This window comes from Erigeron canadensis, chromosome 1 (genome assembly GCF_010389155.1).
Source record: "Erigeron canadensis isolate Cc75 chromosome 1, C_canadensis_v1, whole genome shotgun sequence".
In the NCBI taxonomy this organism is placed as follows: Eukaryota; Viridiplantae; Streptophyta; class Magnoliopsida; order Asterales; family Asteraceae; genus Erigeron; species Erigeron canadensis.
Window position 1 is genome coordinate 28,509,658 of NC_057761.1, and position 13,907 is coordinate 28,523,564.

Consider the following 13,907-nt stretch of genomic DNA (forward strand, 5'->3'; position numbering starts at 1 on the left):
TTAGTAAACAGTTTAAAGGACGACTCGCCTTGTATGTGGCGAGGAGAAATCATTTCGGGGAGTGTTGGGCTAACATACTTTTTATTGATTAGTAGTTGAGAAAATGATAGATTTCATTAAAAATCTTTCTAATGCTATAACTAAATATTAAGCGTAATTTATTGATTTTTTCTTCTAATTTTCTTTCTATTTTATTTTTGTACCAAATAGTCAAATACCATCTTTACGTTATTAAAAAGATTTTTTATAGAAATTTTTATTAAAAGGATATATCATTTTCGTTATTAATTACTCTTTCCGTCCTAATTTAAATGTCCTATTTTAACTTTTGAAGTCTTTATTTCATAACTTTGACCGTAAATTATTTCGTGTGTTATACCATAATTGATGTAAAATATATTAATAGATTGAGCTTTATGTATATTTTTTAATAATATAACTTTTATCAAATATTATATTATATAAATAAAAATACTTTGACCTAGAGAAAAAAAGACTGAACAAGTCGTGTGCACACGGAGAGTAATTAATTAAAGTAAAGTTGTTATACGTGTAGTAGTTCAGGAAAAACTTGTAAAGAAAGAAAGGCAGAAAGCCAAAAACAACACTCTCTAATCTCACCTCTACTGTGTGTGTAAAATGGCGAAAATATGTCTGATTCGAATTATTATATTTTGTATTCTATTTACCACTTTATTCGCTAAAGAAGAAGGATCATTTGATGTTCGTGAACATCTATCCACCGTCACCAGGTAATCAATATTTTATTTATTTTCCAATTTTTATAAATTTGTTATTTGCTCATTTACGAATAAGCTTACTGAAAGTTTTATCGATATATACAAGGTTTTTTATGTTTTTTTAGGAATTAATTATATGTCTATTGCTTTTTTGATATTTGATACTTATATTTGATCAAGGCATTATTATCCTGACAAAAATGCATCCATTTTGCAACAAAATTAAGCAATAATTCCGGAAAAAACTGTTTATCTGCTTTGCTTAATTCTTTTAATTAAGCTAATAAGCACTTTTAAATAAACAATTTGGCCTATATATGTTTCAGTAGGTATATGAAGATGAACATGTGTTAAAATTTGTTAGAGTTGTACAATGTTAAGATGCTATTTCTAAACATAATTATTGCCGGAGATAATTGCGAACGGCTGATTTGTAACTTTAGGATGTGGTTTATTTTTGGTTTTCAGATACCCTGTCTCGAAAGACATTAAAGCAAACGCCTACGTTCCATGGACCATTCCTGATCAGTGTACTCCTATCCACCTAAATCTTGTGGTATGCCCATTCTCTATCTTTACCCGCGATTGAAAGCATGCTTTAGGTGCTGTTTTTGACATACATAATGCGGGTTTTTCTTTTTGTTACTGAAAGTTTTGAGATATTGCAGGCAAGGCATGGAACACGTGCGCCTACCAAGAAAAGAAAGAAAGATTTGGAAACGTTATCGACACAATTAAAGACCCTTATGCAAAACGCGAAAGAAAAAGGTTCGTCTTTGGAGAAGCTTCCTTCTTGGTTATCCGGATGGAGTTCTCCTTGGAAGGGGAAGTCAGGCAAAGGTGGAGAACTGATAAGTCAAGGAGAAGATGAGATGTATCAACTTGGAATCAGAATCAGGGAACGGTTTCCGCAGCTTTTTAGTGATGAATATCACCCTGACGTATATCAGATAAGGGCAACCCAGGTTCGGTTTTTCCACAACATATAGCTGTATATAATTTGAATGTTGTTCTATTTTTAGTATGTGACTTAGAGATGGCAAATTCGACACACTTATGAATGGGCCAATTAGGTTTCCCTTGTATGTATAATAGGACAAAAGTGGTGAATTTTTTAAAATTGAGCTAAAAATGAAACTGTTTTAATGGGTGCTCAAGTTGTATTAGTAAAGCATACACATGCTAAATTGTTATATCCATAAAATTAGATTATAATTGAAATTGCTATAATTTGTAATCATATCTGATGTTTTGATAAATAAATATAAATATGTGTTTCAGTTCAACCGAACCTGACCTATCTCAACTCTTAAACTTTACTTTAATATATTCAATGGTTACTCGCACATACCACTTTTCAAAATGATGGAAGCTGGTTATATCCGATTCACTTCTTATAACTTGAATTTGGTACTTCCTGCTATAAACGCCAATTAATGTATTGTTTTACTTGTTGATGAAATAGATTCCACGGGCATCAGCTAGTGCTGTGGCATTTGGAATGGGGATGTTTAGTGGCAAAGGAAAACTTGGGGCAGGAAAGCATCGGGCTTTTGCAGTTCTGAGTGAAAGCCGTGCAAGTGATATAATGTTGAGATTCCACGATTGTTGTCAGAATTACAAGGTTTGTTATTAACATAAGTTTGGTTTGACCCTAATTATTGCATATTGCTGGCTTTGATGGTTCTAATCGCCTTTCCTTTTGGTGCAGGCTTATAGGAAACATCAGGAACCTGCAGTTTATAAGCTTAAAGAACCTGTATTTGATGAAATCACCCGTTCATTAGCAGCACGCTATGAGCTTAATTTCACTATAAAGGATACTACCACACTTTGGTTTTTGTGCAAGCAGGTATAACTGTGTGCTGGGTCTTAAGTGCATAAATTTTTTTTCCCTGTTCAATTATATATGTAACAGTATTTGCCTTCTATTCATATTGCAGGAGGCAGCTTTGCTGAACATAACTGATCAAGCTTGTGGTCTTTTCAGTAATGACGAGGTACATCTGTACTTATGTTTATGGAAAAAGTTACCTGAATGGGCTAAATGTGTAGATGCATTGTTAGCTGTCCTAGACAGATCTTCATGATTGTTATGATATGAAAGAATATGATGTTTTATTTATCAAATCATGTTTATTAAAAAGCTGATGTAACATGTGTATATGTAGATAAACTTATTAGAATGGACAGATGATCTGGAGATGTTCATAGTAAAGGGTTATGGTAACTCACTAAATTATCGAATGGGAGTGCCATTGCTGGAAGATGTCCTTTCGTCAATGGAGCAAGCCATTAAAGCAAAAGAAGGTATTTTGGTCATAATTTAAAATAAGTTTGCATTCTACTTTTAATTTCATGTGCAATCTTTAGATTCAAATTGACATCTCAATGTTCAAAAATTGGCGTATCAATAATTTCCGTCTAGGTTAGTTTAGAGGGAAAGCTTTTTAATGTATTATACTCTGAGAAGTGCTGTGAAAAAGAACACCCCTTTATATGATCTTTTAATTTGTGGTTTGACTTGCCCCCTTTCAGAAGGACACGCACCTGGTAGTTATGAGAAGGCAAGGTTACGGTTTGCTCATGCAGAGACATTGGTTCCCTTTTCATGTTTGATCGGACTCTTTCTTGAAGGATCTGGTGAGCGTTTTCACAGTTTATCAAGTAAAACAAACTGCACTTCATTATATTATGTGTATTTGCTAGACTCATTCATTTAGTAAATTTTATTTGCTTAATATAATCAGAGTTTGACCAAATACAAAGAGAAGAGCCCTTGAATTTCCCCCCAAAACCTCCTCTGAAAAGAACTTGGAGGGGAAGCATGGTGGCACCTTTCGCTGGAAATAATGTTTTGGTTCTATACAGCTGTTCAGAAAAAAGCACAAGCAAATATTATGTGCAAGTGCTACACAACGAACAACCAATCCCTATGGCTGTAAGTTCTTCCTTTATCTTCAACTATATAGATGAGTGACCCAGTTTTGTTACTAATCTTGGTTTCTAGCTTTCAAACAAACCAAATTTATCCTGCAAAATCAGAAAAGATACTCAGAGAACTCAAATATCTGTGTAAAAATGTTATACCTTTTAACTAGTTATTTTTGGGACTTTTGAAACTGCAATGGTTATTGTAGAGGTGACAAGATGGGCAGATCAAGCCAGATTGGGACACAGCTTATAACAGCCGAGGCTTGTAGTGGGTTATTTTGTAGTACGGGTGAACAAAGAACGTACTGGATTGGGTTGAGCCGCAAACACTTTCACTTCATTTTTCAAATTTTCTTTAAATAATAATGTGTTTGCTGGAGTTACGGATTTACCAAAACAGTGTTGAGTACAGTATATGTTTTTTTAATAGAACGATCTAGGTGGTTGTATACATCTAAACATCAAATACTAGACATTGGACAACTAAGATAAAAACGTATCCCAAATCAACCAGTTATAAGTAAATGGGATGAAACTGCCATGTCTAGTTTCATGAAAACTAAAGCCATGTCACAAGCATCTAAATCATATGCTTTCATTGATGCTATGTATTTTTGCACCTTTGTAAACAGGGGTGTGGGGGTAAGGATTTCTGTCCATTTGAGGATTTCAAGGTACTTTTCATCTCTTTCAGAATTTTTAAAACCTCTTTTTTTTGGTTAAATAATTTCGTTTTGTAAGATTGAAATGTTTCTTTTTTTGTATCTTTCATCTAGGCAAAAATAGCAGCTGCACACTTGAAACACAGCTATGATAATCTATGCAATGCCAACATGGAAAAAGGGTCGGAATGTAAGTCATATACAAGTAAAGTGGTTGATTTATTTTGTTGGTTTTTCTCGGGAAAGGACAAGGTTAAGGCATCCAAGAAAGAAGAGCTATAAGGAGATCAACATCTGTTTTGTTTTGCTGACTCTGCATTTCTCCAGATTAACTTCCAGAACTGGCATGGGATTTTTTGGGAACCCTGTAACTAGTGAAGCTTAGCCATTATGGCCATCAGGATAGTTTTTGGTATCTGTTCACTCAAGGGAGTAATCTGATTAAAAAGCTTTAGGTTGTAACATAAACCGAGTATTTCGAATAATTTGATTAATGTTTTTTGATCTTGGTGAAACAAGTTGTAGTATGCTTAAATTTAATGTCTTGCAGTTAAAATCTCTTCTGTTCATGATTGTGATTTGTTATTTTTACATGGGGTTTGATGGAACTTGCCTTTTTGGTATTGCGAGAGTATGGTATTCACTTTGGGTTACGGTTTAATGAGGTGGTGTTCATTTGTTTCCCATCTAATTTGAGATGTGCATTATTTTATTTGGCTATCAAGTTTTCTCTGTAGAATTTCATCTTTAAAATATAGGAGGTGATATTCGTACCGCTATTTTTGATATATTTACCACAACATACAAGTTTTGCAGCTGACTGTACAAGTTAGTAATGCATAGTTGTAGTAAATCTATCAAAAGTAGTGGTACTAATATCACTTCCTTTGAAGTATTGCTACATGATTTAATACTGGTTCGCAAATTTGTTATGACTTGTAGTTCCAACTATTTTGACCTTATATGCTTATGACTGAATATACTTCAGCTGTCTTTTATTTTGTCACAAGTCAAGTAGACGTTATTATTGTAGCAAAGTAAGCTAGTTTAATTGCATCTAACACAATACGTCAATACCTCAGCTATTTTTAAATGGACAAAAGAGTGTTTCGGGTCAATCTAGCATGTTCAGTCTTTGGCCCTTTGGGTACAACTGTACAAGTACAAGTTTTGGCTTAAAACGGCAGACAATAGACATAGAAGATAACAAATCTAAATCAATAATGTTGAACTTGAGATCACATATCAAAATTGTTGAGATGATACGAAATTAAAGTATAGACTCTTGTCTGGCTGCAGTTGAACAAATGCTATCCAATGCTGCACAAAAAGGGTCAAAATATGTTTCAGCTAACTCAACACCAATTCTTCTACTCGACTATGTATCAAATGTACAATATCTTTACAAATACACCTTCTCTGAGCGTAGATTCGTAAATATCTCAAAAGTGGTCCAATGCTAATTCAACTTCCAGGTACCAAAGGGTAATGTGTCGTATTTGTAGAATTGGTCTCGCAGCCTCTATCTGTTTAAAATTGCTATGAGAATCTTTTATGATAGACTGGTTTTCAAATGGGAAAACCATACAAGATATCTTATACTTTCCCTAAATGTGGATCCGAAAGAGAAGAAATTAGGTCTTCTCTAGATTGGGATCGTCTGCTTTGCAAGCGCATTTGATTCCTGTGAGGTGAAGGGTAGAATGCATTGTCGAACTGCATCTGTCCCAAGCTACTTGATGATATACTATGTGTGATGCTGCTAGATGATGAATATAGTGAAGACTCTGCAAGCTGGATATCAGTGCCAAAAGGTCTGGTCTGGGAACGTGCCGCCGGGCTAAGGGGTGTCTTGATTCTTCCCTCTCCTGAGAGCATAAAACATGTCTCAAAATCAGTCTAGTTGTAGTAACAATCGGAAACTGATCAATTAAAATGGAATTTGGGCATCAACAGATGTTGCAAAATGGACTGATTGGGTAACGGGCCAACAAGGACAGCTTTTTCTCTAGATGTTTGACTTAAGTTACTACTGTCAAACATGAGTACAAAAACTACATCATTTCAATGATAATCTATATATTATTTTAAATGACATGGGATGCTTTAAAGTTACAATTACAATTTGGACAGCTTTTGACCTATCTGACCCATTTAATTTATAATCAACTCTTTTAATTTAACCCATTTGAACTGACGGATATGAACATAAGCAATGGGTCAAATTTTCTGTATCTAGGCATCTAGCAAGCGCTATTATTATGAGAACATGCTGCAAGGTTCATCGATGGAATACACATAATAAGTCAAACCAATAAAAGAACATTAGGTAGTGCAATACTTGCCAGATAACAACCATGCCGAAATGCATATCACATGCTTCCTTATTGATGGGACTAAATATAAAAATGTCACCTATATAACAGACCGAAAATGAGAAGAAAAAAAACCCCCACCTAATCATTTTCATATAATCCTTTATCTACCCTGTTAAATCCTACTTTTAAATATTCTATTTGACACCTAGAGGTAAATCACATATGGAGGAATATCCAATGGAATTCATTATTCTAATGTTGCATGCTTAAAGCTAAGAAATCTAAGAGTAGATAAACGATTTAACTATTTAAGCTACATTAAATATATATGCTTAACCCTAACTATTGTCTTTCTGACCATTAAATCAACAATAAAAGGCATCTTAATAGTTCAAAATTCAAACCATTCTACTTGGTTATATATGTGCGTTTGTGTGATACATACGTATATGTTTATATATGAGTCGAAAGTCAGTTATAACAGAACAGGTATATCTTGTCAAAGTATTTACCTGTAATAATAGGACTCCAACGCCGATAACTGAAAGGACTTGATATATTGAGAACAGAACTTCCTGAGGCATTTCTGCGCCTAAAAAGAGGTAAACTTAGCCTACGAAAGAACCGTGGAACACATTTACCAACATATAACAATGCACACGCTAGTAAGCCCAACGAAACCACCAAAATGACGGAAAGAATGAGAGGATGCATCTTAATCTGAAAGAACTTGAAATTATAAATCCCCACTCTGGTAGAAAGTTCTTTTCCGGCCTCCAAAAGTGCAACCCCAGTCGTCCAAGTAATACCTCCAGAACCAATATTAACTTGATTATCTTTTATATGCAAACCTTCTCTCAATAATAACACAACATATGGTGCTCTAAAGCAATATTGCTCTATAAAAGGCTGAGGCGGCACACTACTTTTCGCGACATCCCATGACTTTTCACAATATTCCCGACCCTTCTCTAAAACTTCATCAAGTGGAGCGTGGGCACTCAAATTGAAAAACCGATAAACCACAAAAAAGCCTGACATGGCATAAAACTGCCCATATGGACGTGGTAGGTTGTCTTGAAGCGCACACGGCTGCAAAGCACAGTTAATTGCTGGACTTTTCTTTGACCATTCTGACGAATTGACACTGATTTTTGCTAAATTTCTGCATTCTTCCCATTTTGGAGCACCAATTAACTGGACTGGGATCCCAGAGTTTGGGGTTTTATCATCTTGAAATGCAGACCGACACATGGAGCAAATGTATCTTTCATTGTACCCCGATTGCAAACAAGGATGTTTTATGACGGCTTTTCCTTCAACTATATCAAGTTTAGTTAATTCGGGACTTGATTTTAGGATATGAACAACAGATTTATCAAAAGCATCATTAAGACCATAACCTGCAAGAGAATAGCCACTTAAATGATGGTTCACGGGACCAATACTAAGGTTTAAGCTAGTCTCATTGTTAGCATAGTCGTTGCTCTCAAATGTCACCTGCAATGATGAACCACCCAAGTCAAGTGCACCATATGTTTCTTTCTTTGGGCTAGCACCGAGCATACGAGTATGATAGTTTAAAGCTATCCATCCAAAATATGCTTCTTCTTTGCCACTAATGATTTTCACCCACTCCCTTTCACACACAAAGGATGAGTTTTTCATAATGGTCCAAGCATTGTCGAGAAGCCAGTCTGAGTCAGAAGTGGGCAACCGGCGAACGCCAGCTGTTGCATAAAGAAACAATGACGTGGTTTTATGTGCATGCTCGGGGATTTGCTTTTTGGCCCAGTCGAGAAGTGGGTTTATAGCTTGATTCAAGCCAGTTATATTACGAACCAGCTTGTCAAACCCAGGCTCAGTCTCCCTGCGCTTATACGCTCGCCCGCTCTGTGAACTAGGTCTAGTTTGAAGATCTTCAGGTATCAATTTCAATAATATTGGAAGATTTCCATCTTTTTGGTGGTTGGTAGATGCCTGATATACGAAAACCCGTGTGCCCGTGCTACCACAATCGAGTACAACAAAGTATCTGGTGGATTGCTGAGACCAATTAGGATATATATGTAGCAACCCATATATAATAGAAGCAAACAGCAGAAAACAGAGGAGAAACATGATTGGTCGATGCCATTTTCTTTGTTTTACAGTAGACCGTGGTGCTGATTTCTCCTTTGAGAAGCTTAAATTGCCATCCTCTCTTAACAAATGATGCTGGTTAGTTTCGGTTCCAAGATTAAAGTTTCCTTCTTCTGGATCAAGTCGACTATATGCAGAAAAATCTTGGAGCGATGAGGAGAGTCTTAGATTGTTCTTGAATCTAGAGCCGGGAAGAATGGAACCACGAACAGGACCACTCAGAGGCGGCAGTTCAGACGATGTGTATTGACTAGTAGAAGCTTTTGGAGAGAAACGATTTGCAGCAGAAGAAAAAACTTCTGTAATTCCGCTAAATACCATGTTTTCTGAAGTTTTGGAAATTTTATGGCAAGTAATATGCCATCCCGATATATGTACCAAGACTTACATCCCATCTTCATGAAACATAATAGAACTTACAAAATGAAAACTCTTCATGTTCATGTTTCATGTGCAGGAGCAGGGACCTCGATAATCAGATATGCACGTTCACCTGCCAGAACCATGATGTGATTACGTGTGTCATTTGCTAAGTGAGGAGTATCAATCAAGAATAAACAATATGGCACATCTTTTTATTAATGTTAAGCTATCTGCTCCCCCATTGTATACATATGCCAAGTGTATATACAGATGGTATAAGGCATAAGTTTACACATTGAAAACTTTATGAGAATAAAACATTCATACAAAAATAATATCATCCTGCAAGCTTGGTGACACCATCCATCACCAAAACGGAACAAAATCGACAAAATAGAAGTGAAAGCATAGCTGACTAAAACCAAACAAGCTGCAATATGTTTTTTAAACATTTTTTTTTATCGTCACATGCGCAAAATTGCAACTACATCATATGCCCGAAAGCACTTGTCTTTCAATACTGGAATATAATCTCTAAGGGCGCAGTGTGATTAGTTACAGAAGTAAAAAACCTCTGAGTTTCAATTTCCATTTTTTCAAAAAAAAAAGCCACTCACAGCTTTTGAAATCTCGTTTAGCTGTTTTCATTACCATTTTTTGAGAAAAGTAAAAAATTGAGCTTTTGATAGTGTAGTTATAAATTCGAAAACTTGGTGTTCTGGAACAATCCTATTTGAAAATGTTTTCGGTTTTCCATGAAAAAACACATACTTTTCTACGACTAAACGGGACGGTTTGATTGGATCAAATTAGCAGTTCCAAAACTTAAGCACACCAGCTAATTAATCTCAATCTAATCTAATCTAAATTCTAGATTCAGCATTTTCAGCCAGTCAAAATAACAAAAGTCCAAAACTCTCTACAGTCCAAAACATCATGGTAATAACAACACTTTGGGCATGATCATTAAAGAAAACAAAATACTACCGATCTCAGCTAGTCATCAAATAAATAAAGATATATAGTACTGTATGAAAATTGTGAATACTTACACAGGAATGAACCAAGTGACAGACAGATAGACAGCCAGACAGGAGAGTGTTTTTTGATAGAAATAATAAAAGTGTAATTAGCAGAGGAATCAAGTGTTGGTCATATGAGAAAGAAATGCAGAGCTGGCCAGGCCTGGATCCAAATCCAAATCCAAAATGGTGGAAAATAAAAAAATTAAAAGCCTTTTTCGTGTTATATCATCCCCCGCCCGACACACAACCAACCTACGCAACGCAAAAACTCCTTTTTTTTTTCTTGAAAAATTAAAGTGATTTTGACTTTTTATTTTTCTCTTTTAATTACCGAAGCTAACATATCACCCTCCAAGTTTTCTATAGCGATTTATGTATTGTTTCTATTTTCTACTTTATTCTTTACAATTTATGAAGTTTGGACTCGAGTGACATTTTAGAATTCTGTCATCGATTTACACAATTTTACGATAAATTTTGTATGATATAATATCAAAAAAGTTTGATATATGTTTTTTTTTTACTCCTTCTGTGTCATATTAAATATCTAATTTTGACTTGTTAAATTTTCTGGTTACAACTTTGATCATAAATATATATTTTTTTGTTATATAATAATTGACGAAAGTTATATCAATGAACCACAATTAACATCACTATGGTCATGCACTCAGGCTATCGAACAAGGAGTCAAAAGTGAATTACGAGTCGAACCAATCTGCGAATCGAGCGAGCTCCCCTTGCATGCAATGATGTTGTGGTGATCCTCTCATTCTAATTTAGTGCTCTCCGAACCCACATTGAAAACTCAATTCGTCCATATATTTTATATGAAGTGTTATATAATATAGACAAATATTTTTATGGTCAAAGTTTAAAGAAGACTACTTGACAAGTTAAAATTGGATATTTAATATGAGACGGAGAGAATATATATTTGTAGTTTTGCACAAATTATTATAAAAGTTGTAAATCAAATTAGATAGTACTCGTATGTCGTATCACATCCCATTTTATCGATTTTGGGAAGTGATATATAGGTATCAAATTCTTTTAAAAGTGATGTATATACAACAAAAATTTCTTCAGGGCATCATTACATCGGCTTGGTGATTTTATGGCTTGATACCGACGGTAACACCCACGCCGGTATAGATTATGGGAAAGGATTCCCCCAAGTTATTTCTAACTTGATTAATCAAGTTAGAAATATCCCAACCATTGGATTGAAATCAATGATCAAGATTTAAAGATGGACTTTGTATCTTGACCATTGATTTTAATATAAGAGCATTCACATCGGGTGACACTCATTCTCCAAGGACTAGTCCCTGTCAGCTCCACATCATCCAAGGACTAACCAATGACTAATCCCCCAAAACACCCACAATGTTAGAACTAGTCTAGGACCCACTATTTATTTAACTTTACATTTTCAACCCAATATTCTACCATCTATTTAATTATACACTTTTAACCCTCTAACTTATACAACTTCAATAATTTAATAAAAACACACTTAAACATTTCATTAATAAATAACATACAATACAGTAAAATAAAAACATTACTACATAATACAAACACATTAATAAAAAAATAAACACATGGTCTATAAAACCCATTTAATACTAACACAGTACATAAGACTAACACTCGGAGTAGTCCGAGTCCATGGTACTGTTGTCGTCATTGCGATGAATGTACCGATAGCGTTCAGGAGACCCGACACGGTCGCCTGGTTGCGGAGATGCGTACTCCTCCCCGGGATCGGTCAGATAATCATCAGGACGACCACCACCGATAGCGTCTTGCAAGTATAATGCGTGGTCTATAGTGTGGTTTAACATGTTAGTAGCTGCGGTAAGCTAGAAAATAGCTTGTGTGTGCCAGTCAATGTGCTACCGAAGATAAGTAATGTACTCAACTTCAACGGAGTTGCGAGCATGTTCTGCAGCTTCAAGTCGTTCAATTGCGGATGCGAGTGTCGCTTTGTTGGCAGTCAAGTTGTCAAGGACATTGTTAACTGCAGATCTGTTTGCATCATTTTGAAGCATGTGGTCCTGCTCCCCCATTTTTGCAGCGTGAACGGTAATGTTTGGTATGTTATTTGCCATGTTTGTGTAGAAGAGTATGTGTTTTTTAATAGATAAATTGTTTGTATGATAATGGTTTGTGTAGAAGAGTATGGGTTATATATATATATATATGATATATAGGGACCAAAAGTGTCAAATTCGTATAAATATCAAATCAGCCGTCCAAATTTTTTTGAAATTTAAAACACAACCTCTAATTAAAAAAGAAAGAAAAAAAACAAAGGCATCGGCTCGTTTCTGGGGGGACGAACGCGCAAGAACGAGGCTAGGGACGAGCCACACCTAACCGTGTGCGCTCGTCCCTGAACAAAGAACGAGCCGAGAATGAATGGATCTGCCTCCATTGTGAATGCTCTAATGGTCAAGATTTGGCTAACATGACTAGCCAACTTAAAGGAATCCCCTCACATAGATTATATGGTTCAACGGTTTGCTTGGAACGTGGAGGTTTCGGAACCCGATGCTCATAAAATCAAAAAAGTGAGGGACCACATGATTGGAGAGAGAGAGGAGTGTGGGGACCAAGAGAAAGGAATAAGATGAAGAGTGTGAGGGATAAGAGAGTGTTTGTGATTAGATAAAATTTAGAAGAGTTAAAAATTTAATTTAATGAGTGTTAGGTTTGGTTGGGAGGGTTGAAAAATTAAAATGAGTTGGATAAACATTATTGGATGAATTTGAGAGGGTTGATAAAATTCCTTTTACCACTCCTAGTCCCCCAATACAACTTACATTACTTTGTATTACGATCCATATATCTATACTTCTATACTACTAGTACTATATAAAAATAATACCCTCGTGTTGAAAAGTTAAGATTTTTGAGACATACGAATTTACCATTCTACCCTTAATAAATTAACTTACATAATCATTCTATTATCTTTTAAAAGATATTCACCACTCTTTTAAATCAAATATCTTTATATAAAAATACCTACACCACTCAACGCATTCGTCGTCACTGTCGTTACTATCCATCGAATCATCGATGCCACCACATCACTATCACTGTCATCCCCGCATTGTACGGATACTATGCTTGTAAAGAATGATAAGAAAGAGTGTGTGTATTAAATGTATGTATGTTACGTTAATAAATTTTTGGAGTTTTAATCATGAAAAATATACATATATATGATCTGCAGTTATCTAACGAGACGTTGTCAAAATCAAATATTAAAAGTTGTGGGCTTCGCACTATAAAAGCCTAAAAGACATTTTGTCAAGCATTTAGTATGATTTATTATATCAACCACATTACCACAATAGTGTACGAACATTCATTTTATTGTGAATAGACAAACGAACAATCATCTGGTCTGTCCATTATACTCGTAAATCTTTATTTCTTGTTTCAGTTTGAGAAATGTCTAACTTTCAAAAGTAAACAAATGTTTAAAAAATTTGTCCCGAATGGGATATAAAAGTCCTTACACAAAATATCTCATAATATGATGATTCTTCATACATGTAAGCAATTGTGTCGTTTTGACAATATATATGTATTTTAGTAGTTTAAACATCATGATGTAATAGTTAAATCAAATAGCCCGTCTAGCTCAGTTGGTAGAGCGCAAGGCTCTTAACCTTGTGGTCGTGGGTTCGAGCCCCACGGTGGGCG

At 35.1% G+C, this 13,907-nt stretch overlaps 2 protein-coding genes and 1 non-coding gene across 4 annotated transcripts; 2 read left to right on the plus strand and 1 right to left on the minus strand.

Moving 5' to 3' along the window:
- Window positions 1-569: 569 nt before the first annotated feature.
- Window positions 570-4,905, plus strand: LOC122605897 (multiple inositol polyphosphate phosphatase 1). The gene is made up of 11 exons (XM_043778858.1): window positions 570-752; window positions 1,209-1,296; window positions 1,409-1,705; window positions 2,206-2,364; window positions 2,452-2,592; window positions 2,684-2,740; window positions 2,912-3,050; window positions 3,279-3,383; window positions 3,491-3,681; window positions 4,307-4,348; window positions 4,451-4,905. Exons 1-11 carry the CDS (start codon window positions 640-642, stop codon window positions 4,616-4,618), a joined length of 1,500 nt encoding a protein of 499 aa, XP_043634793.1. The 5' UTR covers window positions 570-639; the 3' UTR covers window positions 4,619-4,905.
- A 644-nt stretch (window positions 4,906-5,549) lies between these two features.
- On the minus strand, window positions 5,550-10,438 carry LOC122597175 (probable apyrase 7). Of its 2 annotated transcripts, none has more exons than XM_043769807.1 (3): window positions 10,212-10,438; window positions 7,167-9,289; window positions 5,550-6,204 (listed from the first exon to the last, which is right to left on the minus strand). In XM_043769807.1, the coding sequence occupies exons 2-3, from the start codon at window positions 9,115-9,117 to the stop codon at window positions 5,933-5,935; spliced, it is 2,223 nt and encodes a 740-aa protein (XP_043625742.1). In that variant the 5' UTR covers window positions 9,118-9,289; window positions 10,212-10,438; the 3' UTR covers window positions 5,550-5,932. The 2 variants fall into 2 exon arrangements, with proteins under 2 accessions (XP_043625742.1, XP_043625748.1); XM_043769813.1 differs by lacking the exon at window positions 10,212-10,438 and adding an exon at window positions 9,777-9,809.
- A 3,396-nt stretch (window positions 10,439-13,834) lies between these two features.
- Window positions 13,835-13,907, plus strand: TRNAK-CUU. Its single transcript has one exon. It is a non-coding gene; the product is annotated as a tRNA-Lys (tRNA).